The following is a 15,041-nucleotide window of genomic DNA, read 5'->3' as shown; positions in this document are numbered from 1 at the left end:
CACTGTATGTTAGAACTATAGTATTTTAGTTGGGGACAAAGCTTGCATGTCAGTTTTATTGTACTTTTAGGAGATTAACATTCTCTTGCATCAAAGCATTCCTCAGTTCTTTTTTTTTAAACCATTCAACATCTCAAAAACCTCTACTTCAGAGTAAAGTATTCCTGTTAAGAACTACCCAGCAAAAAAACCTTATTCATGATAATGACTACATTTATAATGCAACTTGGAGCCAGAGAAAGCAGCATTAAAGCAAGATTCTGATTCTGATATGTGTTTACGTTACAACATAATGCAGCATAAATGATACAAGAGCCAGGACTTCTGCTATCTATTGCATCTTGCAATTTTTACAAACCAGAAGTAGCCTGCTTTTTTTAAAGGGAGTTGAACATCCAAACCACCATTGCCTCCAGTGAAATATGTGGTTGTACAAGGGTTATTCTGTTTTCTTAGAGAAGTGAGGCTCAAATGGCCATTTATGCAGGTGCCTAAATACAGATTTAGAAGTTAAATTTGAGGCATCAAAGTTACAGCTTTGAATGAGAAATTGTGAAATGCATTTCTCTTCAACTATTTAAAAAAAATTAATCTTCCCTGAATAAGGGTCATCATACTGGCCCAGGAAATAGCTAACCCAATGAGTTCAATCTTGTGTCTTTAACAGTCACCAGCAGCAGATGATTCAGGCAAATGTTCAGGAAACCTTACAGTATTACCATTTAAGTCTTATTCTGACCTCAAATAGATAGTGGCTTATACCTGGAGAATGATTTTTTCTCTTATCTCTTACGGAAGTTTAGCACCAAATGAACATCCTGGCTATCCACATAAATATCTAATGTCTCTTTGCATCTTGCTGCTACTTCTATGATACCACATAGCAGTGTCCCCCATGGTCCATATACATTGTGTTGGAAGCATCAGTTTTTCAATACAACTGGATAGTGTCTGCCCCCCATCCGGAGTTAAAATACAGGAAGAGCAGAAATTCCTGAACTACGTTCTCTTTACCACTTCTTTTGTATAGTTTTATCATGTCATTTCTCATTTATCACTTTTCTAAGGAGAATTATCACACTTTCAGTCTCTTCATATGATAGAAATTGCACTCATTATCTTTATTTCCCATGACAGCACCCACTCCAATGTTATAATGTGCTTTTTGAGGTGGGAAGACCAATCTTGTACACAGCATTCCAGATAAAGTACAATCTATTCAAGGGCTCTGCAGTATTTTCTGTATTATTCTCTATTCTGTTTTGGGGTTTTTGTTCCTACTATGGCTGTCCATTGAGCAGACAAGTCTTTTAGGAACTATCTAGGCTACTGTCAAGGATCCACTCTACGACAAACTTTACATTTGTCAGGGACAAAAATTGTTAAAAAAATTAAGAAAAAAAGGAGGTATTTCATCCCTTCTCTCCCTTCCCCTCTCTCATACAAAAAACACAAAAAACAATCAAATTAAATTAACTGGGAGCTTCAGTACAAATAAGCGCACAAAAAAAACTTAAGAAAAAAACATGGATTGATAATCCAATACTATTATTTCCAACTGTTCTTGGTAGCAGGTATTTTAGGATGTCTGTAGTTCAGACTTTAAAGGATCACTGGTTAATATTTATCAGTTTTTGCTACAAGCAGTCTGATTGCATGTTTATACCCCATCAGTACTGACACGGAGTGAAAAGAAATATTACTATACCTTCTTCATATATTTTGAATAAGGGCCCTCAGCTACAGTCATTAAATGAATATTATTATTCCTCATCTGCATTGCCTAGGAACTGTTAGATAATTGCAAGAGGGAGTTTTTAAATGGTCTTAAACCTTGTTAGTCTAACCCTTTTAAATGTCATGATATATAGAGCCTTGACAGTTACACACTTTCTTCTTTCAGATGCAATGAATCTATGTAGATTGAGCAGGGACTGATGCTTGGAAATAGTTTTAAGAATCAAGCAGGCTTTAATGTAGTTTGGCTGCCTACAGCTAGTACAGGAAGGAAAAGTTATTTAAAAAATAAAAATAAAGTGAATCCCATCCACACGAACCATCCATATTCATATTAGAAATTGTTTTAGCAAGAGTTTGCTTGAACTACTTAACAGTTTTTAAAGCACTGCTGATTTGATGACAACAATATATGGTGTGCTGTGCAGGACAAAGACACTATGCCTACCTCAAACAGCTTTGAGTTCTACAAAACTTTGACTGATCTTTAAGTGTTGGTGCACTAAAATTAATAGAAATATTTTACATTTTCAGATTCATAAGAAACTGTTTTAAAGAAAATAAAAGAAATTAACTAGTTTTCAAGGTAAAACAATTCCTGATTTAAGCACCATGTGACTTTACAATAACAAATATTACATCCCACAACATATATAAAAAATGCCAATCACACTGCCACATTTGTGTCTTCCTCCAACCAGTGGGAGCAGCAGCACACCCAACTGAAAACGTAACAATTATGAGCTATACTGCTCTTAAAAAAAGGGGAAGCTCCTTTTAGAGTGTGTCCTACCAATTGGCCCTTCACTTTTAACTGAAAGGGTTGTCAGGTTGACTGTCTTTATTCACAACCAGTGCAGCTATATCAGACACAAATATCTCAAAAATAACTTGATTCTATTTAAGGACTAATGTTTTTAACCTACATATTAAGTTCCATACAGAAACAACTAGTCCGTACAGATCACAGAACACTTTCAGAATGTGTTTGTTATATCAAGTGCTGATTAATGAAGTCCAGAACATGTTTGCTCTATTTCACCTCACTCCATAAGAAAAATACTTACACTTTTCTTAGCCTTTCAAGTACAATCCGCTTTCGAATCTGCATTTGCGCATTAGAATCTATTAGTGGGAAGGTGGGATCATCTTCCTGGTTATCCTGTTTATAAATATAGGAAAGAATGCAAACACATATATGGGCTTTAGTATCTTTAAGTCAATACACCAAAATAACACCATGAATGAATACTAGTGCACACTTTCTTGTAGTTAACATTTACTGTTTCTAAACAGACTAAAATGCAGTAAGTGCTTGGTTACTTCAAACTAAAGAACACTCCTGAAGCTGAAAAGGGTTAAACTTTACAACGGTGGTTCAGCTGGGGTGCCATGACACCCTTTTAAAGGGTGTCACAATGCAGGTGCCATCAGTGCCATGTGAAACTGCCCCATAGCCTGATGTGAAGCCAGACTGGGAAGCAGCTGCAGTAGAAGCTGTTTAAATTTTGCTTGCATTGCATTTATCAGCTAAATTAAATGCAGGCTGCAGCTCTTCCTGGTCCAGTCCTGCATACTCCTCCTAGAAACAGGCATGTGGAACAGTTTCATCCTGGTGATGTGGCATTACTGTGGCAGTCTGGAGGTGTATCTGCGTGTTTTCTATATTTTTCCAGACTACTGCTGTGTCACTTCCACTGCCATATGGAATTGCCCTGTTTTTGAAGGAGCCTCTGTTTCCAGGAAGAGCATGTGGGGGTGGCCTGGAAAGGGCTGTGGCAAGAGTGGGCACTCCTGCCTGCATTAGGTTATCAGATAAACCTATACGCAGGCAAGAGCACCCACTCCTGCTGCAGGTGCTTCCTGATCTGGTTTTGCACAAGGTGCTCAGGGGCAGTTTGATCTGGCTGCACCAGCAGTAACCCATCTGAGAACCACTGAGGTAAGCTCAGGCAGTAAAACAGTGGCTGTCAAAATGGGTGCCATTAAATTCAGAAGTTATGGAGGGGTGCCTTGAAACTAAAAAAGTTGAGAATCATTGCTTTAAGATAATGATCCAGCTTCAATGTTCTGGAAATTTCAGTGGGCTCCTAAACACCAAAGAATTAAATAGGCTTTCAGTGCAATTTGCCTAAAAATCCATTTTTTATTTTCTTCAGAAATAAAACTGTATTTGGTGCGTTATTAAAACTAATGATAACTTTCCTGAGAACTCCAAGTGAAAATATCCAAGCCTGACTAACCTCACACTTTAAAACAGGCTGCGGTACCTCTGTTTTATAAAAAGGAACATTTACAATATTATTCCTTTTCATATCAATAATTTCCTGAAACTAAATCATACACCAATACAAAGTATCTAGTCCACCAGAGTACTGTCACAATCAGGAGGAAAGCAAAAGAATTGGGCATGTTCAGCTGGTGTAGCACACTTAGGAAGCCAAAACTTTACCTGGCTTTGCACGTTTTGGAGCCTATAAACTTTCCTATCAGCACACCGAGATAAGAAGAGATGTAAAGTTGTGTGAAGTAGCATTGTAATTTGTCTTTGCAGGTCTTTAACCTTTCTTTCCTTTTAGGCACCTTTACAAAGACCAGATATTACTAACCTAGATCTTTATATTCTTAGTTCAGTTTAGTTTAGAGGTTCTTTCTTTGTGCCTCATAAAACATTCAGGCTGCTCAAACCACCAATTAATTTATGACAAAATCACCTGGCCGGAAGCTGCTGAAACTGAATGGGCGGGTATACACGAGATGTTTATTGTGGAGCATGTCGCTCTAGTAGGCCACAGGAAAATAAGAAACTCTGATGCAGGACAGTACTTGGAAATACAAGCATTTACAAGTACTATCCTGCTGCTGAGTTTTTTCATGTGCAGCAGGCAATGTGTAGACACTGACCCAGCTGGCTGGGGCATGACAATACTTCAGTGTGAGGGCGGCCTGCCAGCTAGCCCCACACTGGAATACCCTAGTGCCCCAAGCCAGCCCCTCCAGGGCACAATGAGCCAAGTCGGAGCAGCCCCAGGCTGGCAGGCTGAGCTTTCAGGCTCCTGGATAGCCAGGGCTGCTCCAACCAGCTCAACATACTGCAGTCCCAGGCACACATTCAAATGGCACGCCTGGGAGCAATAAACTGGCTCAACAAGCACTGGTTTATTCCTCTGCATTAACTGCACATGTAGATGCACTGGATAATCACAGGAATTCATTTAAAATTTTTTAGTCATACAAATTGAGACATCGTTTCAGATATGAGCAACCTTATAATTATTCTTCAACATTTCTCCTGGAGGAATATCTAGAAACTATCTAGGTAAGCACCCTACTGTGTTAGGAGCTGTACATACTTATGGTTCCCAACAGCTTACCAATATTTTTGAAAGGTAGGATTTTACGCAGCCCATTATTTTTTGGTGCACTTACTTTATGGCTGCTAAAATATTCCTCCTCGTGAACTTCTGCTGCTGTTTCTTCAGCCAAGATGTACTTTCCTTTATAGAACTCTTTTACTCTTAGTTCTAATAGCTGAGTTTCTTCTTTTAACTTTTTGTAACTAGGCAAAGGTTTAACAACTCCATCTGAGCTTGCAAAAGGCAGTGTGTTTTTAGATTTCCACATAGTGGTATCATTAAGGTCATCAGCTGTCTCTATGTCATCCTCATCAAGTTCTTCTCTCTCACAGGCAACAGCTAACGTGTGTTCTGGTAAGCATACAGGAACATATTTTGAACCATAGAGAAATGTTAAGGTTTCGCCAGTCCTCCATTCAATAAAAGTTTGCTTAAGAACTTCTAATAAATTGCCTTTAGCAGCAAGGGAATTAACTGGTCTCAATGTAGGTTTGATATGCTGCTTTGATTTAGTAAGTATTCTTTTAAGTTGCTCTGCCCCCTTTTTGCTCACACCTAGAAACACTACATGTGAACTATTACAGCTGTTTTCACAGCTTTCTGAAATATTTCCATTTTCAAGCATAACATTCTTTGAAGAAATATCAGTTAGTTTATTTTGAAACCTAACTGAACAAGTACTCTTTTTTTCCAGGGAATCTAATTTACATGTACTCAATTGTTCTGTGGCCTCTATCACTCCAGAATCTTCACCTCCAGGCTTGGAATATACTTCCTGATCATGCTTCTTGCTGAGTATACTTTTTTGAGATATCCGTGTCCCACTGGGTGTGCCCGATTGATTTCTTGGTAGAATAGAGGAAACAAATTCAAGTTCAGTATCACTGCTGCTGTCACTGTGTATGCTAGGGGAGCCAGATTCACACTGGCTTGATAGCATAGGGTTTTCAATGTCTGAGACTTTAATGACTTCATCACGGAGTTTTACTTCTTCCCCAGACTGGCCACTGTGTCAAAAGAAACAGACTGTCAGTAACGTATGTTAGGTATAAATAGGTTTTGATTTACATGTACATTAAAAATTAATGAGTTTTGTTTTTAGGATTGGCACATGATTTTACTTAATGTTAATAAATAGAGCATTAGGATTGTACCTATATAAGTTTTGCTTTCTAGAAGTTTTCTGAGAGACAGATTTAGTGTTTAATAATTAAGATTGCAAATATGGATATATAGCTACTACATAAAACGCATCTTATTTTGCAAATTAAAAAAAATCCTCAAACAAATTCCAAACTGTTGCAGTTGGAGATAAGAAAGAGAAAAGGAAAACAAAATGTTTGCTCTGAAAATATTTAGAATTAGTAAACAGCATTAAGTCTAAGCTACTAAAATTTAAATTTTCAATTGAACATGGGCAACTTAAGCTAATTTTATTATGGTGTGACTAAAATGTTGTATGTTAGTTAACAGCAAAGGGCTAGCAGGCTAATTGTTTTTACAAGTGCATGCGAGTTTGCCCCCTACTGGCCAAATATTACAAATGAAAAACAAAAAAGTAAATCACAATTTACAGAACTGCATGCAAGAAGGGAGAGGAAACAAAAGTAGTATAACTCGAATACGTATTTTATATTAAGGCTTACACCAGCTTTCAACACACAAAATTGGTAGCATTTAGTTTATAAAGAATGAATGGCACAAAATATGCAAGTACAAACATTGTTTTTGTGTCAGATTTCAACAGGTTCAATTAAGACTTGTAGGCTATGAGCAGCTGTACGCTAAATCATACAGATCAAATATGCTAATATAGACTCACAAAGGAAAAAGCTAAATAAGGCAAATATTCCTGTGCATGGGCTGCAATAATGGTACCTTGTATAATGCAGAAAAACAGGAAATCAAAGATTTCCCTTTCATCTGGTTTGCTTTTAATATATTCAGTTGGAAAATTTATGTGCGAGAATAACTGATTCAACTGTACCTTTGCCCTTTCTTTAGCAGCTCTATGTCTGGTGGTCTGCAAAAACAACCCACAAAGATAAAGGCTTACAAAAAAAAAAGGTTTCAAAGAATGATAATAACGGATATTTTAAACTACTAATTACATACAAACAAAATGGCTCAGGGTTTAGTATACTGCCCAACTCTGCAAACACCCACCTGTGTAAATGTATTTCCATGAACAACCCCACTACATCCAAGAAACACGCACACAATTTATGCAATAAACGTTGCATGACCATACTGATCTTGAATAGGATTGCCACCATAGAAATGATTTGGGACTTTTTTTTTGGAGAAACCCCAGAAATATTAAAAAAAAGAAAAGAAAACCAAAACCAAAACTTTGTTTTTTAACCACCTATTATTTTAAAGTATTGCAGGCAATATAACCTATATGTTTATAAATAATTTGTTTAAAAACAAAACAAAAACATTATCCTGCTTTTAGAAATACTCTCAAGATTTAAAATGAGCTTGCTTCTTGATTTGTTTATGCACTATCAACAGAGGCATTTATTATTTCTATTGCAGTATCACTGAAACATTCTCAACGAGAGGTTTATTTTTTACTCTGGAAAGGGTTTCAGAGATATGCTTAATACACTGACATCCAGAACCAACAGTTCTATTATAAACAAATAATGAGAGTCCCAGACTGGAAGAGCTTACAGGCTAGATCAGAGGTTTTCAACATGCAGGCTGTAATGGGTAAGTTAAAACTAACCCCCGCCCACCATCCCCTGTATAGATACTGACATGTCAAATGTTTTGGGTGATGCTTAGTTACGCGAGTTGGTCTGACACATTTTAAACTATGCTTGACAATCTGTGTAATGCTGTAGTATGCCAATTATATCAGTGCTCTCAATGCATTTATGAATACATGCATGCACACACACACACACACACACACACACACACACACACACACACACACACACACAGAGTAGTGGTGGTTTGTTAATGAAATATCACTATTAGCTTTTCACTCAATTATTGACATGAGTCAGATGCACAAATCCCATTCAAACAAGGACACTGGATTCTCCTTTGTATATGTAAGGTGTATTATGTTACATCTATTGAACAAAGTTACTGTATTGCATATCCATTTTATTAAGTCCCACTGCAATGTCCCACTGGTTAAGGGGCTCTCCACAAACAAAACTTTAGGAATACCTGGCCTAGAGAAGTATTAGGTAGCTCTGACAGGTACTGAAACGCTATATAGCAGGGTGTCAAATTCATCCAGCCCCATTGGCCAGATAAAGGTTGCTGGACTGATCTGTAGGCCAGACTAGGATTGACCCCCTGCACAATGTCCACATGCATGTAGCATGTGTTGGCCCTGGGACATGGTCTGGGGATGCTGCATGCAGCTCAAGCCCCAGACCCCTTGTGCCATGTGCAGTGCCAGGTCCAGCCCACATGCCATAGGCAGTGCATGGCCAGTGCTGGCCCCATCTGCCATGTGCACAGTGAGCCTCAGGGGCAGTACATGCTCCTTGTGACGTGCAGGGCTGGACTGGCATGCAGTACCCTGCCAAACCAAGCCCCTGTGCTAGCTCCAGAGAAGACTGAACCAGACAGGCCCTGGAGCCAGCATGCAGGTTGCATGATGCCAGGTCCAGCCCACATGCCCCATGCAGTGCATGGGGTCAGGGTTGGTGTGCCAGATCAGTCCAGTGACCCAAAGGCTGGATTATACACCTCTGTGGTTTGTATGTTTGACACTCCTGGTATAGAGTGATGTTAATGAAACTAATGGAATATTTTCCAAAATTTCTCTCAGAAGACAGAAAAGTAAACTTCCCAATGTTTTTGTAGCATTATTTTATTAAGATTTTATTTTTGGATACTACAGTCGTTATTTTGCCATTCTTCATTCAAAGATCATATATTTCTATTACTGTACTTTGACAGAAACTCAATTTGCAATTTAATTAAAGTTTTTCCCTCTATTTAGAGCTATGGCTTAATTCCTATAGGGGATTAGGGAAGCCAGTGTCCTGGAAAACATTTTTGAACCGAACTTGAATCAAGTTAGACAAGTTTACAAGGTCCAGATATTTGTATTTAAAAACAGTGACATCCAGTGGTTTATACGGTTAAGTGCAAGTACTTTTATTTTTCTACCCAGACAATGAGTTTACAAAGAACAATGAGATTGCACCCCTCCAAAACGCACATTGTTCATTTTGCCTGTTGTTTAAAAAAGAATGTCCAAGTGCTGGCCCGTGGGTTGCATCTGGCCCACTGGGGTTAAATTGTGATCCTTGGGCTCCCACCCAGATGCTGTTCTGACTGCAGAAGTTGGGGCCTCTGGACTCCCCCTTCTTCCAGCTTCATTTTCCCTGCTTCAGGGGGCAAGTCAGTGAGGCTCAGCCTGTAGTACTGGGGTATCCAGTGACCCAGATGCCCAAGAGAGATGGTGCAGTGGAAGAGCCTGTGGCCAGACAGCTGAGGGTGAGAGGGGATGCCCAATGCAGTAGGAGCTGCCACTGGGGCACATGGTGCAATGGTAAAATGCATGGTGTAGCATGAGTGGGAGCACTGGGATGTGCACTGCAGGAGGGGGACATGAAGCACAGAGGGGGTGGAGGCACTGGGGCATGTGGTGAGTGGAGTTGAGACTTTATTTTTACAGTTTTATATTCTGGGTTAAAAGGCATATTTGTAAAGTTTAACTTCAAATCCTATGTCAGTACTATGCTAAGATTAAAACAGTTCCCGTAATAAGATAAAATGAATTAATCTTGTCAGTTAGCATATCTTATCCAAAAAAATCAAATGCTAAGCAGAATACTTTGAAATTAAGAGGAGTTGCAGTTACTTAACTTCCCAGTTTAGACTGGGAACAATTCTGTTAACTGTCAACTGGCTTGTAGGGGGTGCACCAATAGAGATTTTTTGGGCCAGTACCAATGGCTGATTATTAATGAGCCATATTGACTGATACTGATCTGATTGCTGATATGCAGCCCGGCAGCTTGGAAAGCAGCATCCAACTGCTAAGTCTGTTGTGGAGGAAGGGGTGAGGGGAGCAGATTGAGGCCCCTGAGGTGAGGGAGGGAGTGGGGATGGGGCAGGTGCTGCCCAGCTGGGGTGGGGTGCGGGATGGAGCCATAAGCAGCTTGTCCAGGGGGCGCAGGGAGGGGTGGCTCCCGCTGCTGTGTGAACCCCCGAGGGAGACATGGGGGCATGTGCCCTCCGACCTGTATGTGTGGCAAGGGCGGGTTGCCACTATGGGCTGAGGCTGGTGCCGGGGGGCTGCCAGGGCTGCACACCAGTGGGGGGCTGCCAGGGGTGCCCTCATGCCAGGAGGTGGTGGCAATGCTAGGAGGGGGGGCTACCACTCTGGACCCCCCCCTTCCCCCCAGCACTGCTGCTGCCCACCTCAAGCACAACCCTGGCCCAGCCCTCTCCCCTCCCCACCACCAGGGGCACTGTCCCCAGCCTCTGCCTGCAGCTGCAGCCTGCTCTTGCCCCATGCACAGATTGGGGGGCACACACCCCGATGCATCCCCTGGGGGTGCATGCAGCAATGGGAGCCAAACCCCACACCCTGGGCCCCCTGGACGAGCCACTCGTGGCTCCATCCTGAACCCTACTCTGTCTAGGCAGCACCTGCCCCAGGCCCACTCCCTCTCTCACCACAGGGGCCTTGATCTGCCCCCTCCATTTAAATATATAATACATTTAAAACGTTTTTATTAACATTTTATATTTTCTTTAGTCTTGATATATTCATTTTACATTTTCTTACCCTGTTATAAGCCTGCCTGTCCTTAGACAATTTAGAATCATAATCTTATAAGTCAGCAGAATGTAGGAAGTCAAGGGTACAATTACCTTTCTTCTTCTCGCATCCACACTGGACATTTGGAAATTTGAGCTTCAAAATATTTAGATGCTCTGTAACAAAAATTGCTGCAAAAACACTGGGGAAAATGTGATTATTACAGCATCTTTATTTTTATGAAATAAAATGGGTTCACTTCTTACATAACAATTTATATATCACAATTAAAAATCTATAAAAGAGGGTTCTACCCAACCAAGTTGAGTGTCTTGTAAAATGATTCATCATTCAAAAATAACTTATCTCCTTGAAAGAAACAACCTCCTAGCTTTGCAGGCCTTCTAGTAATACATGCCAATTTAGTATGCATTGAGAATAGGTTTTGTTCTACGTAAAAGCCCAGAAAACCTACATTATACAGACAAAAGCACAATCGCTGCCCCAAGGAGGTTACTGTACAGTTTAAAGGCATCATTCAGATACACACCTATTTTTTGGTTGTAATTTTGTTTGGTGTTTAATTCTGATTACATAGTTTCACAATATCAGAAAAACAAACTTTGCCTAATTGGATCCTATCAGGTAACATGTACCGTAATACAAAGTAAAACTAGCTGCCTGCTTATTCCACTGCTTTATATCATATTATTTGAGATTTAGGCAATAGCTATTCATACCTCTTTTTATATCTGCAGGACTGTAACCAAGATAAATTAACATATTTACATTGTTACTAAAAGCATTAAAACATTCTTACTGAACCACAGACATTGAACCCAGAAGTCAACCTAGTCTTATGAGCCTACTACAGTGCTATTTAAATCAAAGGCTATGCCCTAGAGAAACTACAGACCTTTCCTTTAACATGAGAATTTCATGGGTTTCTTTGGGTTTATATAAACCATTGTGTCTTCATATTTAGAAAAAAATATTTGCCCTAATTTTGTTGTGAAACACAGGTTATACAGCTTGCTTTACAATATTTTGTGCTCATCCTGAAAACCTAAGCAAATGATTTTAATGTTACATAACAAAGGGAATCACTGGTTCACTTCACACCTGGCATTGCCACCTCTTATAAAAGCACTGTGAAAAATGAGCTGGGCATTGCTGCTACACTAAATCTTGTGCTCTTTAGATAGCATGGCTTACTTTTCTAGGAGGAGAGGTAAATCATAGCTCTAAGAAAAAAATATGAATTTATGGGTCTTATGGGTCTTTCCCTCTGCTTTGCATCTCTGCAAGCTCAGAATATTCCTGAAACTCCTGCAATTAACATGCCTGTTCCATAGCACATAGAAAATATGCTTTAAAACTGTTTAGTTCCTGAGGAACTAAATAATATATTGAAGATCTTAAAAAGCAGAAGGGAGAAAAGTGTAATAATAAATAGATTGTCCTGCAAAATGATTTACGTCTCCTGTTAAGATTCTGAATGCCCTTGATATTAATAGGACTTAATAGGGTGAATCCTGTATCATTTACTGCTTTATGAGTGGCAAAAGGTAGTCTTTAGTTAATCTCTAGTGCCACCCTCCCCTATCATCTTCTTAACTTCAGACTAACATAGCTAATCACATCTCCGTGATATGAATGCCACTGCAAAAAAAGGAAGTTTAGGAATCTTGGGACAAAATCAAAAAACATTTGCATACCTTCCTTTCAGTGATGTCATAAACTTTGTTTGTTTTTGTTGAAATTCTATACTTCTGTTTGGCCACCTGAAAAGGATACATTTACATCAATAAAATAGTTTTAAAACCACATGAGGTGACTGAAGTAGGCAACTAATTTTATATATGTATCACTTCTAACAGGAGACTTTAGATTGTCATAATACTGTACTCCATAGGATATGTAAGCCAATGGAAAAACAATACAAAAAGCAGTTTAATATCTGTAAGACCATAAAAAGGACCATAAACAAGAATCCCACCCTCATCACACATAACCCAACCCACAGCTCTTTGCAGAATCCTAAGCAGACCGATAATAAAGGTTTCTGATGCCTCATCTGGTGTAGGAAGTAAGACTACTTACACAAGATGCTTCCCTCTGTGTTCCTCAAGACCCTCTTTCAATCTGTTCATTTGGAATCAGTTTAAATCAGGGATGTCCAACCTTTTTGAATGTGGGGCCGGATCACGAACTTTTTAATCACCCAGTGGGCCGGCGAGCCATATTCAAAGACCTCACAGGAAGTGGTATCACATCAGGAAGTGATGTCACGTGACCTTTGACACCAATGAAGTTGCAGGAAATGACAATGAAATGGGTCTAAATAACCAGTTCAAAACTCTCCCTCTATAGCATTCACCTCTGCTACTGTTCGGGACAGGATACTGAGCTAGATGGACCATGGGGCTGACCAAGCATGGCACTCTTATGTTCAGAAGCTCTTACGTTCTTTGGCTGAGCTTCCAAACTATGGCTGAGATTTGCAAAAAGGGGTAGATAGGCATGTTACACAGTTGTCATAAAAGATTTGGAGCCCTCTAAATCCCATTCATTTTAAAGGAAGTTGGCCTTTTGACTCAGCTTTGAAAATCTCAGCCCAAGGTGCCAACCAAATAAGTCAAAATATATTTTGCATTTCTATGCAGTGCATCTGTGGGGCTCTCCAAGCATTTTACAAACATGAAATGAACCTCAGGATGAGCCCAGCCAGAGAAGCAGGGGCTCAGCTGCACTTTCCCCCGAAAGTGTTTACTTTCGTTTCCCGTAGCAGCACCGCGGGCCACAGAAAACGGCTTGGCGGGCTGCACAGCAGCCCGTATGTTGGACAAGCCTGGTTTAAATGAAGTACTGAAAAAATGTAACAGGAATTACATCTTCAAGAACATAAAACAGACTTTTCTATTAAAGGTAATCAAAACTAAGTGCTGAAAATAAAGTTTAGATATTTTTATAGAATTAACTTTAATATTGAATGTAAGACCCTAGAAATATGTAAAACAATTACTTTGCATTAGTTAAGATGACACATCATATCTTTGTTTACCTGATCATGCTGGCAACACAAAATTACCATGATTCATACTGTTGACAGACCTGAAACTGTTTGCCTAAGGAAGGCTAGCTAGTTATGTTTTCCAACTGTGCTTTAAGCATAAAGGGGAGCTTCAACTCCAGTAACAGTAGAGCTAGATGTCAGATTCCAAATATCATGGGAAATTATTTAATTATAGAGTCAAGGTTAAGGACTGAAAGCATTGTTATATTTAAAAATTAGGAGGTTTTATTTTCCACTTATAATACAGGCATTAAACAGATTTAGCCAGATAATCCACTGTAAAGCATTTGGCATTACTTCAACACTTATATGAGTGGACTTCAGACCTTGCTGAACATATCTTATTTATGCTTTCTGTAGACCCACATGCTCCATGCAGATGAAAAATGACAAAGTTATAAAATAGATCTGAAGAAAAAAAAAGTATTTTTCTACTTAGAATGTCCCTTCACTAGGTATTTGCATTGAGGAAACAGACCATTAGAACTTTTCCTGTTGCATAAACAGAGGTTACACATCCAGTGTTTCATCTACATTACTCTTCAGAAATGTAAGGGCATGACAAAGGATTCAATCATGCAGTTATAGTCTTCAATTGATCAAATTCAAACATTTTCCAAAGAATTATTTTTTGGCAGGTGGTTGGTTAACTGGACCATATGCCCTAAGAGCAAAATAGAATGAAAAATTCCTGTTTATAGTATCAGAATGACAAAGAGAAAGCAAGAGAATAAAGAACGGCACAAGAGCTCATAAAAATTAAAACAGCAGTGAAAAGGAACTTACATGTTCTAGCTTATTTTGACATAAGGGATAGCCACACAGTTTGATGATAGACCGCTCATCCACAGCATCCTTATAGTGAGATGGGGTAATAAGTTTCCCCTAAATTGAATGAAAAATACTTCAGCTAATCATCAGACCGTCACATTCAGAATACCTCAGAAACATATGAATTCTTAATTTTTCTTTTTTTTTAAATATGTAAAATTATCAATAACTTAATTTTGGATTAAAAATAGAAGCTAAGAAATAAAAAGGGTAACAGAATGAATACACACAGAAAAGGCGAGATAAACCCTTCCCTTACATTTAAGTAAAACTATTTGTAAAAAGATATTTC

General features: G+C 39.1%; 1 protein-coding gene across 2 annotated transcripts in view; it reads right to left on the bottom strand.

The window, feature by feature from the left end:
- RPAP2 (RNA polymerase II associated protein 2) overlaps positions 1-15,041 on the bottom strand; it is a 66,551-nt gene that overhangs the window by 45,637 nt on the left and 5,873 nt on the right. For both annotated transcript variants that reach the window (XM_006021824.3, XM_025201901.1), the window contains exons 4-9: positions 14,705-14,803; positions 12,561-12,626; positions 10,956-11,044; positions 7,081-7,116; positions 5,167-6,100; positions 2,805-2,899 (exon numbers count right to left, since the gene is read on the bottom strand). In XM_006021824.3, the coding sequence (XP_006021886.1) occupies positions 2,805-2,899; positions 5,167-6,100; positions 7,081-7,116; positions 10,956-11,044; positions 12,561-12,626; positions 14,705-14,803 (1,319 nt within the window). The remainder of the gene's footprint in view (positions 1-2,804; positions 2,900-5,166; positions 6,101-7,080; positions 7,117-10,955; positions 11,045-12,560; positions 12,627-14,704; positions 14,804-15,041) is intronic.

The sequence above is a fragment of the Alligator sinensis genome, unplaced genomic scaffold, assembly GCF_000455745.1.
Source record: "Alligator sinensis unplaced genomic scaffold, ASM45574v1 scaffold199_1, whole genome shotgun sequence".
In the NCBI taxonomy this organism is placed as follows: Eukaryota; Metazoa; Chordata; order Crocodylia; family Alligatoridae; genus Alligator; species Alligator sinensis.
This window is presented reverse-complemented; position numbering and strand designations above follow the sequence as displayed.